Here is a 13500-nt window from a genome sequence, read left to right as displayed (position 1 = left end):
TACTTAATGAATGCTTGTTGACTAACTGACCAGAAACAAGGGGGTCCCTGCTTTCTTTCAAGTTAGGGAGGTAACATTTGTATACAAATAAAATATCAGTTATAATGTAGTAATATAGAATCATAGACTTATGGCTGGAAGGCACCATTAAGGTCTTATATTTCAGCCTTCTCATTTTGCATATGAGGAAACTGAGGATTGGAGGGGTTCAGTGACCTGCCCAAGGTCACATTGCAGGGAGGAGGAGCATATGCTTTCCTTGTCAGGAATAGAGCCTGATCTGATGAAAGCCTTAGTAATTAGTTCTTCATAGCTGAGATATAGGTGATTGCATTGAGAGGGCTATAAGGAAAGGAATTTCTGTTTAGTATATAAAACTGTATTATAATAAGCCTTTACACCATTGGTCTTTGAGTTGTTGACCTGTGGCCTAATTACCTTACTTTCAAGTGTTTACATATTGTTTTCTATCCATAGTAAAATAATTGTTTTTAATATTGCCAGTAGAGTCAATTTTTAAGAGTGATTTGAACTTAAGGTGTTTTTCTTTCCCTCTATTTTAGGAATATTTTAGTGGATAAGCCAAATGACCAATCTTCACGATGGTCTTCAGAGAGCAATTATCCTCCCCAGGTAAGAATCTGATTTTGCTTTGTAGGTATAGGCTGGTTTTCAGTAGTCATAAGTTCGGATTAATTTAGCACTATCATTTCTTGAAACTAACTGGGTGAATTGACACTTGGAATTTGTTGCTTCTTTTGTAAGTTTTTCCAGACTTCTTCATAGCAAGCTAATTAAATTTCCCCTGTTCTTGTGCTGGAAAAGTTTTTCTGTAGTTTGATGAAAGTTAACTTGAAGTACTTTTTAGAATCCTATTTGCTTTCTCAAAATCAGTAATGGAAATACTGATTTGACCTAGGATTTTACCATTTCTTCACGTCCTTTAGGAGATTTAGTTGATGTATATTTAATTGATAAATATTAAACTTAGTTGATGTATATTAAACCTTAGCCCTTTGAAATGTAAGAGCATTTATTGGGGCAGAAATTTTGATTTTGTCTTATTTTGATTTTACGTATGCTGATTTTCTTTTTTGCCTAATTCAGTCCATCTATAAACTATAGGGATTTGTAATAGATTGGAAACTCATATTACTGGCTTTCAGGTGAAGCTCATTCTGTGGGATTGCTTTGTGGTGAGAAATTTATAGTAAGTTCTTCTGGGTATTTGATTAACAACTTACTTGGATGATATTAGGACCTTGTACTTTTCTCCTGACAGAAAAGATCCAAAGTTGTCTGCTATTCCTGAATTTAGTGCAATAGGAAAAATTATTAATAGAGAATTTCTGGAGAAGTTGTAGTGTAATTGGTTGTCTTGTTCTTTTTGTGATATATATCTTTTCCTGGTTTGTTTGCATTAAATGGACTTTTTGCACATATTTTATTTTTCTTGTCTTAATTTTCCATTTTACTTTATTTAAGAGCTGTATTGTACTCAGTTGCCTATCAAGTGAGTTTGCCTTTTTCTCATCTTAATTGAAAAAAAAATTGTCCTTACTATTAGAAATTCTTCACTGTGATATTAAAATTTTATATTTAGTCATTCTGAAGAAAAAATTTTATAATTTTATTTTATTCACAACTTATGAATTCTTAATTCAGAGGTAGAGTTGTTAAATATTAGACCTTTACTGCCTTTGTGTTGTGATGGAATAACTTTTAACATTGTTTGATTTTATATATAGTAACACCTCTGTGGTCTAGAATAAGGATTCTTAACCAGGAATCCATGACCTTTTTAAAAAATGTATTTTTATAATTGTACTTTCAAATAACTGGTTTTCTTTGTAATCCAGTCTGTTTTATTTTATGCACTTAGAAAGCATCATTCAGATAAAGTGTTCATAGACTTCACCACACATTACCAAAGGGGCCTATGACACAACTCCTAGAACTCTTGACCTAGAATCAAAAAGAACCTCTTCCTTAGTTCTCCTTCTGTCCCCCGCATCCCCAGGGTGGGATGGTGGAGGGGGACAGGGAAGCTTCTCTGCAGCTAAAATGTAGGTTACAAAATCTATGAGCACATATGTGCACATAAATCATAGTAAGCTTTCAGGTTCTCATTGCATCTATTTTAGATGCAATTCTAATGCACTTTATTATCATCTCCTTTCCCAGTTCCCAGTAGTGTTTCTATATATGGAGAGAGAAGATCAGGGAGTTGTTAGAGGCAAGCAACCTGGAAGGAAAAAATAACAGGTGGATATCCTAAAAGCAGAAAGAAGTGAGAATTAAAAAAAAGGTAGAAATAATTCAAAGAATACTGTAGTTTGGGACTATTTAGTATAAGGACAAAAGACCTTCCATATCTAAAAAGTATTTTATTATAATGCAGTATAGGAATTACAGCATATGCTGTTTATAGTGATGAACATGACCACTTACATTACAGTCTCCTAATTCTTTTAAGAAAAGTTTTCTTAAAGGGAAGAAACTCCCCTTGTATTAATACATTTAAGAAAAATTTCCATCAAGAGTTTCCATTGAAATTTTCTGGTAAGGAGAGGATGCCACATACTTGGAAAAAATAGGCTTTATTACTACTCCCAAAAAAGACAAAATGACCCATATGCCTGCTTTGCCTTCTATATAAAAATCTTGATGAGAATTAACTATACATCATGTAGTGTATGAGACATAAACTTGATACAGACCCATATATCAAGGGTATTTTATTGATGTTTTTTACTAAAGTTGGAAGTGAATTGGCAGACTTTCGCAAAAGATATTCTATAGCAGACCACATTGTTACAGTTACACAGTTGACTAGAAAGTGTAGGGAATATAGTTTCTCAGGATTCTTATTCTTCTGGGAAAAAAAAAGTATTTGATTTACTAAATAAAGCAAAATGTCACCTTAAAGCTTTTCCTCTAACAGTGTTTCCTATGCATATGTCAGAGTAACACATGGTTCCTTTAAGAATGTAACAACATAAGTGTTATTCAGCCACCTTTGTATTAATATTAATTTAATCATAGAGAGCTATCTTCACCAAAGATATTTGTTACTGACATGGAAGATGTTCAGTTCAAAGGCTAGGTGAAAGAGGGGTTCACTCTCTTTGGATGATGAGTTCTTTCAGATGCCCTGTTTGTGGATAATGTTATGCAAATTCATTGAACTGAAACATTGTAAGAACCTCTTAAATGAATTCCATAATAACCTGTTTGGATTAATTATCCATACTGGAAAAACCTATTGTTTTCCAGATTATGATATGCATTGAATGGATAATTTAGAGCTCTGAATTGTCAAAATCTACTTTTTGAAAAGACGCCATGGATGAAAAATGAAGGGGCTCCCAGTTGAAAAGTAGAGAGTGAACAGACTGGCTTGCCTTTGAAAATTGTTCAAAGCTTTTTAATGGGCTTATGTTTCTCTGTGAAACGGAAACTTTTTTTTTTTTTCAAATCAACATTATTTCAAGTGACATTGTATGGTTGAAGAATTAAAGTTGTGGATCTCCCAAAGGGCAGGGGAGGGGAGGATGGTGAATGTGCATAGGGTACAATATATTGCCAACAAAGAATTACTCAGATATCATCAAAAGGATCTGTAATTGGTAAGGTTATGTGAGTTTGTATAGCAGGAGAGGCTTAGGGGGAAGTGTTTCATTGAGAGTCACATGATGTCATGAAATCCAGAGGAAGAGGTCTAAGGGTAAAGTTGGGTAGATTTCCTGTGGAGAGTTAGGGGCAGAGTTTGTACAGGGTGAGGAAAAATGAATGGATTGCATTCTGTACCCATATTGATGAATGGTTCTGTCATAATTCTTAGATACATCAAAGTATACATCAGAAATAGTTCCAATAAAGGAAGATAGCCTCCTGTATTGGAAAGACTGCTCCTGAGTCCATTGCTGCCACAATTGCCAGTGTGACCATGGGAATGTCACTTCTGTGGGCTTTATTGAGAAGATGAGTTGGTAGTTCTCTAGATAATCTTCAGCTGGTCCATTCTGCGCTAAAACTTCCCAATTTTAAAATTTGTTGCTGAAAATGACCCATTTTGTTCATCTGGAAAAATGACTGTGAACATCTTGTTTCATGTTGCTGAATAAATGAAGTTTTACTATTATATTTATTGAAGAAGTTAATGTTGTTTGTTTTATTAATAAGTTGATGTTGAGAAGAGAAGTACTTTGAAATAAAATTTCTCTTCTACTTAATTTCTTTTTTTCTCTTTAAATTAAAATAGATGCTCCACATATACAAATACATTTCATGGGAGGAGTTTTTTTTCTTGGTTATTATTTTCTTTTCCTATACCAAAATACTCAGATAGTAAGTATGAAGACTCTCATTTAAATTTCACCTTTTATACCTACTTTGTATCTGTTCTTTTTCAGAATATTGCAGGTGTTGAAACAACTCCCAATTCTTCATTTCTGTTATGATAAATTTAGCCTCAATTCACTTTACATGTTAAAAAAAAATTTATTGATACCTCTTTAAAAAAGCATCACCAACATTTCTACATAGCTTTTTGACCCCTCCTTTTCCTTTCTCCACTTCATCATGAATTGAATTTTCCCTTCTAACCTAGAAAAATAGTTAAAGCAAAAGCTGATATAGGACTCTGTATCAACATTCTGCTGCTTTAGACCCTCTCTTCTGCGAAGAGGAGAAAGCAATGCTTCATTATCTGTTCTCTGGAACTAAATTTGATTATTATAATTACTCACAGAGCAACTTCCACTTATTGTTCTTTTCAATTTCATTATTGTAGTTATTGGATATATTTTGCTTATGTTCTGAATGCTTTATTTTATATCTATTCATACAAATTTTCCCATGTTTATCTGAATTCCTCATATTATCTCTTATTGCACAATAGTATTCTTTTACATTCTCATGTAAACTAGTTTGTTCATCAGTTTCTTAGTTAATAGGCACTTTAACCAAATTAACTTCAAATCAGTAATTTCACCCTTCCTAAGCAAATGCATTTTATAAGGGCCACATAGCCTAGGAAAATATACTTTTTGGATGAACTGGAACGTGTCCTTAGGTTAATTAAAATTTAGGACAGGTAAAAAAAGGTTTTTTTTAACTGTTGTACACAAGATTGGTTCTAATTCCCTTGTCATTTTGATCTCTTTCTAAGAAAGGTATTTAAAAAAGGCATACGTAATACTTTTGTTACTTGTCATTAGTTGCTATTATGACAAGCCATAGTTTCTTGTATGTGTTCACTACATAGGTGATTTTAGTGATTTGCTTGGTATATAGTAAGTGAAGAAATAGACTTCGTATCGGGAGACTTGTATTTTTCTTACTTTATTTACCCTAGTATAGGAATCATTTTTCTCATCTGAAAAATGTAAGGGGTGGTGTTTTAGGCCTTTGCTTTAGCATTCATGATTATTTGACCTTTTGGAACTAAAGACAGATCAACAAACATATTTCATTAGATTATCAATTACTAAATGTACTCGGTAAATTTTAGAATTTGTTTCACAATATTTTGTTGATTTTTTTTTTTTAAATGAAAAGGAGCATGAACATTATTCACTTTAACTCCTCTCCCCTTCTTCTTCCCTTCCCTCCACTAAAGGAAGGTGCGTTTTTTGAATTTTGTTCTGAGGTGAAGTTTGGTCATTATAATTATGCAATGTGAAGTTTTAATGTTTTTTCCCATTTACATTGTAGTCATGTGTGTTGTTTCCCTGGTTCTATTTACTTCACTCTGTATCACTTCCTGTAATTTTTCCTGTGCTTCTCTGAGTTCATTTACTTGATTTCTTGTGGTGCTATAATTCTATTATGGCCATGTGCTAGAGTTTGTTTAGTCATTTTCCAGTCAGTGGGAACTTATTTTATTTGCAGTAGTACTGTTCTGCTGCCACAAAAAGTATCAGTGTGAATAGGGGGGTTATAGATATATGTGTGTATACATATGCATATGTATATACACATGTGTATTGTTTGTATTTTGTTTATATGTGTATGTTTATATACATATACAGAGAGAGATAGGGTTAGTTTCTTTCTGTCTTTAATTATCTAGTATTAGATTTGGAGTCAGGAAAACCTAGTTCAAATTTTGCCTCTGACATCAAAGAAGAAATACTTACCATATGCTAGGCACCATGCTAAGCACTTTAAAGTTATTATCTTATTTGATCCTCAAAACAATGATGGGAGGTAGGTACTGTTATTATCCCCATTTTACAGATGAGGGAACTGAGGCAAAGACAGTTTAAATGACTTGTCCAGGGTCGCACAGCTAGTAAGTGTCTGACGTCACATTTGAACTCAGATCTTCCAGACTCCTGGTCCTGTTCTCTTATCCATTGCACCACCTAGCTGTGTCTCAAAGGTCTGAGTGCAGTTTAAGCTTTAATAACTTCGGAAGTATATATACCACAAACTTAAAAACATCATTTGAAAGTTTATTTAAATTTCTATTTAGCGTTGTGAATTTTGAATGGTAAATATTTTATTTTAACAAGATACCTTGTCATATTGCACATGTATAACAGTTTTTGAAAGATGCTTTTTCACACCATTGATCAATAGAGGAGATCCTCTTGCTTTGCTAAGGTCACCTGATCGATTATCTCCATTAAACTTTTCCTTGTGGGTCATATCAAAACGTTTGGCATCAAAACCTAGTTCTTTGAGTGGCCTTAAAGCAAAGATTACAGGTATAGTCCTTTCAATCGCTGAGCAGCAACTGGTAGAAGTTTTTATGAAGTTAAAAAATCTACTAGAGCAATATATAGCACAAGATGGTGGTTATGTTGAATTGTAATGAGAAACATCAATATTCTAAAATTTTCAGTAACTTTTCATGTGTTTTTGTATATTTGGAAAATTTATACTTCTGAAGTTGTTAAAACTAAAACTGCTCTGAAACTTTTGGGACACACTTAACATGATTCTGAGGATGTCATGTCACTTTCTGAATAGAAAGTTCATTGTATTTGGAGTTTGATTTCTGGCTCTGTCACTCCCTGTGGGACCTTGATTGAGTAAAGGAAAGGAAAAGGAGTAAGCTTTTATATAGCACCTTCCATGTGCTTGTGCTGTGCACTTCACAAATATTATATTATCTGATTCTCACAGCAACCTTGTTAAGTAGGTGCTATTATGATCCCCATTTTACAACTGAAAAGACTGATGTAGACAGAAGTTAAGTGACCAGCCCAGGATCATACAGCTAGTAAGTGTCTGAGGCAGATTTGAACTCAAGTCTTCCTGACTTTAGGCCCAGAGCTCTATCAACTGTGTTACCCATTTAGTCTAATAAATAGTAAGTGCCTCTCAATTAAGTCATGTAACTTCCTTTGGACTCAGTTTCCTCTCCACAAAACGAAGAAGTTGGAAGAAATGTCCTCTAGGTACCTTCCAATTAAAAAAAAACATGATCCTGTTCTCCTTTTAATAAGAAAAAAAATTCTTCCTTGCCTGAGGACACCAGAATGAAAGCCATTGTGTTCCTCTTTCTCCTGATGGCCAGCTATAATCTGGGAGCAGGAGAGAGCTGAATGCCAAATTTGGGGGAATCATAGGAGCATAGATTTGAAGTTTGAAGGGTCTTTGAAGATCTCATTGGTCCACCCTTTCATTTTTACAGATGAGGAAACAGACCTAGAGAGGTTAACTGCACTAGCCTGTGTCACACAGATAGTGATAGAGCCAGAATTCCAACTGAGATCATATAGCTCCATATCCAATAAATACTCTTTACAACTCACCATACTGAATTGCAAACAGGATTAGAATGATAAAGATGCATTTTAGCCTCCAATTGTAAAAAAGCAAAAGCAACCCAAAAAAACAAAACGCAACAATTTTAATGTTTAGGAAAAGTGTTCTTAGGTGGTAAAACTGTGGAAAAATTTTCATAAAGCTCTGCTTGGGTTGTCTTAGGACTCTTACTTTCTCTATTTCTCTCTCCCTTTTTTCTCCCTTCCCTCTCTCCCTCCCTCCCCTTCTTCTCTCACAGTGCTGTATGGTGCTGCTAAATTTACCCTGTTTAGGTATGATTTCTGTTTTGTTATTATAGGAAAGTCATGACAGGTAAAGTGACTTTCCTAGGATTATAGACTATTAAGTATCAGTTGTTACTTCTCAGCTTCATGGATGAGAGTAGAAAAATGGAGTTGGACTTCCTCTTGAGTATTTAGTGGGATAAATTGAATGGAAGAAATAGTCCCATGAGAATTTTAGTTAGATCTATTACCTAATTAATTTGTGTGCCATACATGTAACTGTTTTCACACCCTGAGGCCTTTTTAACAAGTAGTGAAACACATTTTCTTTCTCTTCTCTTTATTTGCTCTCTGGTGGAGGTATGAATGAACAATGAAATGAGTAAAAGATAGGTGGCAGGACAGAAAAAGATGAAAAGCCTTGGCTCATCCGCAGATTTGGGTCATCAGAAGAAGTGAGGTGCTAGGTAAGCACAGATAAGTATCATTGTTTCAGTAAAAGCACAGAATTTACCAGTTCACAAAACCAAAATTATATTTGATAAACATTCCCTTTTGTGGGACTTGTAGATAAATTTTCATGGAGAAATGTAGCTGAAAAAATAAATTTTATATAGCATGAAAGCATGTTTTACTAACCTTAGGAGTGTTGAATATGATGTCTTAACATTTACGTAAATGGCTATGTTCCTATATAATTCAGAAATAATTATTGTTTTAAACAAGCAAAATAAATAATTGGATGGATATGGAAATTACATATCTGATTGAAGACTCAAATTTCCTCTAGTGACTAAATTATGATGTACTAGGAATATTTAATAAATTACAGTAAGCCTTATAATAACTTGAATGTATGATGCTTTGTGTATTATTACTTTTAAAATCATGATTGTGAAAAGGAACAGATTAATTGCTAGTTGTTACTTTTTGAGTTCTCTACCTATATGAGGGAAGTTCATTTTTATTTGGTAAGCATTTTAGACATGTAAGTAATGCTTTAAGAATAATGTGAAACAGAAATAATAATAGCATGTTTTTAGCAGTTTGATGTTTTAATGATTAGACAGATTCATAATGCACAATAAAATACTGATATACTCCTTGACTTACTCAAAAGCAAACCTGTGACAGTTACAATTTTTTGAATCATGTAATTATTAAGTGCCCTCAGGAAGTGTTAAGAAAACAGTGGTTCTTAAATTCATTTTGTTTTGAGTAGTTGGTAATGTTCATCTGAATACCAGTTTGTAAAGATTAAAAATAAACTACAAATAGACTTAGCTGCTTCACAATAGAATTTTTTTCTTGTTTTAAGAAAAGTGAAGAATTTTAATTTAAGTGAATTTAATTTTAATTTAATTGGTGCTAGTAAAAGAAGTCAGAATTGCTAGATGGAAGCACTGTGCTCGGCTAGTCATTAATGTTTGATAAATACCTCAGATACCAAATTCACAATAAAAAATTAGAATACACAAGTTCTGTAGAAGTTTCCTAAAGGAACCCAAACACTGAGATTTTGATCTCAGGATTTATCATTAAGACTGTGTAATATAGTCTTAATTGTCATATCTAATTTGACATTACTGTTTATAAATTGTGAAGCATCCTTGGAATATACTATTCATACCAGTTATGTAAATATTCTTTTTTTTACTACATTCCTGGATTTCTAGAAAGGTGTTATAATGGGTTCTCCTTTTTCTTAATATTTTTGCTTTGGTCCAGTGCTGAGCAAAGGGAGCAGGAAACTGGGTAATGAAGTCAGTCATTTTAATTTTGTCCAGCTGTACACCACCTCCACTCTCTTGTATTCTTGTCTTATTTCTGACCAACGGTATGGAAACATAATAATTTTTTTTCTTTTTCAAGTCTAATTTCAATTATTTAACACACTGTGATTATTTTTATCATCCTGTGCTGGCTCTTATGCTATTGAAAGATGTCCTATTGATGCTGTGCTTTTATGCCTCATTGGGAAGGTGACTTTGAATTCTTAAAGGTTGTGTCAGTGGAGTGTAATCTTTGTCAGATTGTAACTCTGTTGTTTATGAATAACTGAGCTAAGTTTGGAGAGGCTGTCCACCAGATTATTGACCACCACGTAAAGAATTGTTTTTTGGCCACAGTGATTTAATGAAGATTATCTACTAAAGTACAGGTTGCATTCTGCATGAGTTGTTCCACACCCTAGTAAAATTACAAATGTTCTTGAAATAAGTGTGAACAGTAAGATGACTGGTTAATTACAGTTGAAAATTACCTAGTTTTCTGAGTACTTTTAAGTACTTAATTTCAAAAAGTCATTTTTTGAGCATGGATTTTCTTCATGGATTTTTTAATGTTAAATTTTTTCATCCTTTGCCTTCAACAGAATGCTTAAATTTTGTGGAAAATTGATTCTGGGATGGAAGCCCATGTTTTAAAATTGTACATATGTCATTTTCCAAAATCTTTGGTTTCCCCCTTCTCAAAAATACAGTGAGACCTTATAATGATTTTTTTTTATATAAAAGCTCCTACTTTTCACATTTTTTTTCTTCACAGTTATTTTTAGGATCATAATATCATATATTTCAGAGCTAGAAGGTACCTTAAAGGACATCTTTTCCAGCCCTGTAATTTTACAAATTTTTGTTTTTTTTTTTTACAACCAAGGCTCAGAGATTAAGTGACTTTGCCCAGCAAGGGATTTGAACCTATACCTTTCTGTTTTCAAGTCCAGTGCTTTATCCATTACACTTAGTCTTATTGTATATTTGTTTCTGCCAGTTAGAATTTTTTTCTACTTGCAGAAGATTATTTGTTTCTGATAATTCTGGAAATTTTTCTTGATCAGTTTTTTGAAATAATGACCAAATTTATTTACTTTGATGTTGCCTGAGTCTCCAGTTATTTTGACTCTTCTTTGTTCTGTCCTCTAAATCTGTTGCTTTTATCTACATTATTTTTAGTTATTATTTTCTAAGTTTGTGTATTTATTTGTCTTAATGTTCTCTCTGCCATTTTATGTTACGTTTTTATTAATCCTACTTTTGGTTTGTCCATTGATGTTTCACCTTCTTTTGTTTTCAATTTTTATGAGTCTTATTGCTCACTGGATGTTTCTTATCTACTTTTAGTTATTTTAGTTCCTTTTTTGACTTAAAAAAAGTTTAATTCTTTAATTTGTTGCTTGTTATCCAGATAAGTATGTCTTGGAATTTCTAATGTAGTTTCTAATACTACTTCTGATGCTGTTTCTGTGTGTTTCTTTTTTCATACTTGTTTGCTAATTTTATTAGTTATTCTTTCATTTGCATATTGTCCTGGAATCTGCCTTTTTATCATTTATTTAGTTAACTGCATCTGTTTCATGTCTATAACATGCTTGGGTAGATATCTGTCACCAGACATTTTATGAAGTGCTTACTGTGTGCCAAGCACTGAGGCTATAAAGAGAGGAAAGAACAAGGCCCCTGCCTTCAAGGAACTCCCATTACAGTGGGGGAAACAAAATGCAAACAATTCTGCAGTGTAAAGGAAAGGGGATCTCTGTAAGGGGGAACAGGAAACAGCAAAGGTCTCCTGCAGGAAGCTGAGATTGGAGCTGGATCTTGAAGGAATCTGAGGAAGCCAGGAGGCAGAGGTGAGAAGGGAGAAGATGTGGGTGATTGTTAAAGACAAGGAGTCTTGTTTGAGAAACGGCAAGAAGGATAGTAAAATGTAAGAATAGAAAGGGAAAGAAGGGATCCAGGTTGGGAATGGCTTCCTGGAGGTAATAGGGAGCCACTGGAGTTTTTGGAGTAGGCCTATGCATTAGGCAGCGGAGAGGAAGATAGATTGAAAAAGAAGGGAAAGATTGGAGGAAGGAAAATCACCCAGAGGGCCTTTTCATGTATGACTTGACAGGATTTGCACCAGGTATTTTGGAGAGAAGGGATTGTATAGGAGAGCTGTTGTTTCTACCTTCACAATAAGACTTGGCAAGGGATAGCATATGTGGGGTAAGCGCAAGAAAAGAGTCAAGGATGACACTGAGGTTGTGAGTCTTGATCACTGAGATTTTGAGAACAATAGTGGTGCCCTTGACAATAATTGTTGTTAGTAAGTCGTTACGACCCCATTTGGGGTTTTCTTGGCAAAGACACCAGAGTGGTTTGCCATTTCCTTCTCTAGCTGATTTTATAGATGAGGAACCTGAGGCAAAGAGGGTGAAGTGACTTGCTCAGGATCACAGAGCTGATAAGTGTCTGAGGCCATATTTGAACTCAGGAAGAGGAGTCTTTTTGACTCGAGCCTAGTTACTACCTAGCTGCCCTTGACAGGACTGGATTAGAGCAGAAGAGAAAGGGGGTTGGAGTTGTGTACTGAATTAGGTAGGAGTGACAGAACAGGACCTTTAAATGGTGAGGCAGCACACCACTGATACTTTAAAAAAAGCTAAGCAAATGAAAAGATTGTTTTTCTTCCAAGTAAGTGACTTCTCACCCAGAAGAGAAAGTTGAGAAATGAATATGGACTGTCAGTGCTTAGGTATCTGTATTTGGGAGACATAGAATTTTAAAATACTGTTTAACACATTTTTGTATTAGTGGTTAAGAGTCACAACCATTTGCAGAGTTGATTATGGTTTAATAACATGCATAATCACATACACATTGAAATGATTAATATTTTAGACATACCCTCAAATTCAAAGGGAGTATATAAAATTGAGTTTAGATTGTTGGTATGGTATGGTTTGTGGAGGGAATTACATTAAAATATTCATCATGGAAATTGAAGAAATATTAGTAGCCAATCTGTTTTTCATGTAATACCACAGCAGAGTGAAGAGTGAGAGTATGATTATTTATGGTCCATCAACAGTACCTTGATTTACTTCAGTATTATTTGATTTTGTGAGACAAGTGGATGAAATACCTTCTTTCCTGAAGTTCTAGTACATATTAGAGAGGAAATAATGTGTAAACCTAATTTTCTTCACTGACCTTTCCATATGCTTAGAAACATGGAACAATATCTTGATTCCTGAGCCATATGGAAAAAGGCAGAGTAATGTTATATTAACTATTATGGATTAATAGGCATCTAAGAAACTACTTACTGATAGACACCATTTTGGATAGATGGCTACTCAAAGCTCTTGGGGCACCACCCAGTGTCAGAACTGAACATTGCAGCATGTTTCAATAAAGAAACTATTCACTCAGAGAATTGTAGGTTTTTTTGTTTTTTGTTTTTAGCTGAAAGGAACCTCTTAGAGTTGATCATTCTTATGTCTCCTGTTTAAAACCTTTCCAAATGCATCTCTATTTTCCCTAGACTGTCTTCTAATTTAACAGTAGAGCTAGGATTCTAGATTATGGGATTCCTCAGACTTTAAACATCCTGTACATTCTTACACATTTTATACTTAATTTGCTAATTATTTAGTTTGAATGTGAAGAAGCTACTGGGATCTTTTGTATAAGTAAATGAAATCTAGCTTGGTGGTTTATAGTCTGTTAGA

The 13500-nt window shown here is 33.9% G+C and overlaps 1 protein-coding gene across 2 annotated transcripts in view; it reads left to right on the top strand.

The window, feature by feature from the left end:
- The window catches only part of MKLN1 (muskelin 1), a 244633-nt gene that overhangs the window by 21974 nt on the left and 209159 nt on the right, over positions 1 to 13500 (top strand). For both annotated transcript variants that reach the window (XM_072650124.1, XM_072650123.1), the window contains exon 2: positions 564 to 633. In XM_072650124.1, coding sequence (XP_072506225.1) covers positions 564 to 633 — 70 coding nt within the window. The remainder of the gene's footprint in view (positions 1 to 563; positions 634 to 13500) is intronic.

The sequence above is a fragment of the Notamacropus eugenii genome, chromosome 3 (assembly GCF_028372415.1).
Source record: "Notamacropus eugenii isolate mMacEug1 chromosome 3, mMacEug1.pri_v2, whole genome shotgun sequence".
NCBI lineage: Eukaryota > Metazoa > Chordata > Mammalia > Diprotodontia > Macropodidae > Notamacropus > Notamacropus eugenii.
The sequence above is the reverse complement of the archived record's forward strand: the minus strand, read 5'-3'. Positions and strand labels throughout refer to the sequence as shown.